The following is a 1,301-nucleotide window of genomic DNA, read 5'->3' as shown; positions in this document are numbered from 1 at the left end:
TGAATTATTTAATTAAATTTTATTTAAATATTTTACAGCCATTTATAGTAGTTGAAGAACAAATGTTGCCTGATCCAGAATTTCCAACTGTTGAATTTCCAAATCCTGAAGAAGGAAAAAGTGCTCTTGATCTTAGCATACAAGTAGCAAATAAAAATTCTTCTTCAATTATTCTTGCTAATGATCCTGATGCAGATAGATTAGCTTGTGCTACAAAACTAAAAAAGTATGTATTTGAAAACTTTATTAAGTATATGCACTTATGTATTGATTTTAATAAATCCTTATATTTCTGTTATAGTGATGAATGGTATATTTTCTCTGGTAATGAGTTAGGAGCACTCTTAGGATGGTGGATGATGCATAAATATCAAGTACAACATGCTGATACAGATTTTTCAAGTGTATATATGTTGACATCAACAGTTTCTAGTAAAATTTTAGCATCAATGGCTAAACAAGAAGGATTTAATTTTGAGGTATGTAAGCATTAAATGAAGTTGAATTATTTCTGCTACCTTATATTATTGTGTAATTCTTTTTGTTTCCAAAGGAAACATTAACAGGTTTCAAATGGATGGGTAATAGAACTATAGAATTAAAAAGTGCAGGTAAAGAAGTTTTATTTGCATATGAAGAAGCTATTGGCTTCATGTGTGGTTCAAAAGTTCTTGATAAAGATGGTATAAATGCTGGAATGCATTTAGCAGAATTGGCAGCCTATCTTGAAACTATGGGACTCACTCTTCATGAAAAGTTAAACGAAATATATACTCAGTATGTTATATCACATTTCATATTTGAAATATTTATCTAGATTAAAATGTATAATATTGTTTTTATAATTCATAATCTTATGCTTTAAATATGTTTATTAAAGAAATGTACATATTTGGTTTAGATATGGATATCATATTTCTAAGAATTCATATTGTATTTGTCATGAACCAGATGTAATTAAGAAAATATTTGAAAGGTTACGAACATACTTTGGTGAACCAAATACGGTAAGAAATGTGTATGTATAAAATACCACTCATATTACTTCAACTTTAAATATTTTCAGTATCCATCAAGTATCCTCAATGGAAAGTATTCTATAGTAGGCATTCGTGATCTGACAACTGGTTACGACAATACAAAACCAGAAAATAAGGCGGTTTTACCTGTTTCACAATCTAGTCAAATGATAACATTTACATTTAAAAATGGTTCGATTATAACATTAAGAACCAGCGGTACTGAACCTAAAATCAAATATTATAGTGAATTATGTGCCTCTTCTAAAGAGCAGTAAGTTC

General features: G+C 28.5%; 1 protein-coding gene across 1 annotated transcript in view; it reads left to right on the top strand.

Moving 5' to 3' along the window:
- The window catches only part of LOC108580041 (phosphoglucomutase-2), a 2,738-nt gene extending 1,441 nt beyond the window's left edge, over positions 1–1,297 (top strand). Inside the window, exons 5-9 of the mRNA XM_017943698.1 lie at positions 39–226; positions 302–479; positions 554–777; positions 902–1,007; positions 1,067–1,297. Coding sequence (XP_017799187.1) covers positions 39–226; positions 302–479; positions 554–777; positions 902–1,007; positions 1,067–1,297 — 927 coding nt within the window. The remainder of the gene's footprint in view (positions 1–38; positions 227–301; positions 480–553; positions 778–901; positions 1,008–1,066) is intronic.
- The last annotated feature ends 4 nt before the right edge of the window (positions 1,298–1,301 follow it).

The sequence above is a fragment of the Habropoda laboriosa genome, unplaced genomic scaffold, assembly GCF_001263275.1.
Source record: "Habropoda laboriosa isolate 0110345459 unplaced genomic scaffold, ASM126327v1 scaffold2, whole genome shotgun sequence".
NCBI lineage: Eukaryota > Metazoa > Arthropoda > Insecta > Hymenoptera > Apidae > Habropoda > Habropoda laboriosa.
This window is presented reverse-complemented; position numbering and strand designations above follow the sequence as displayed.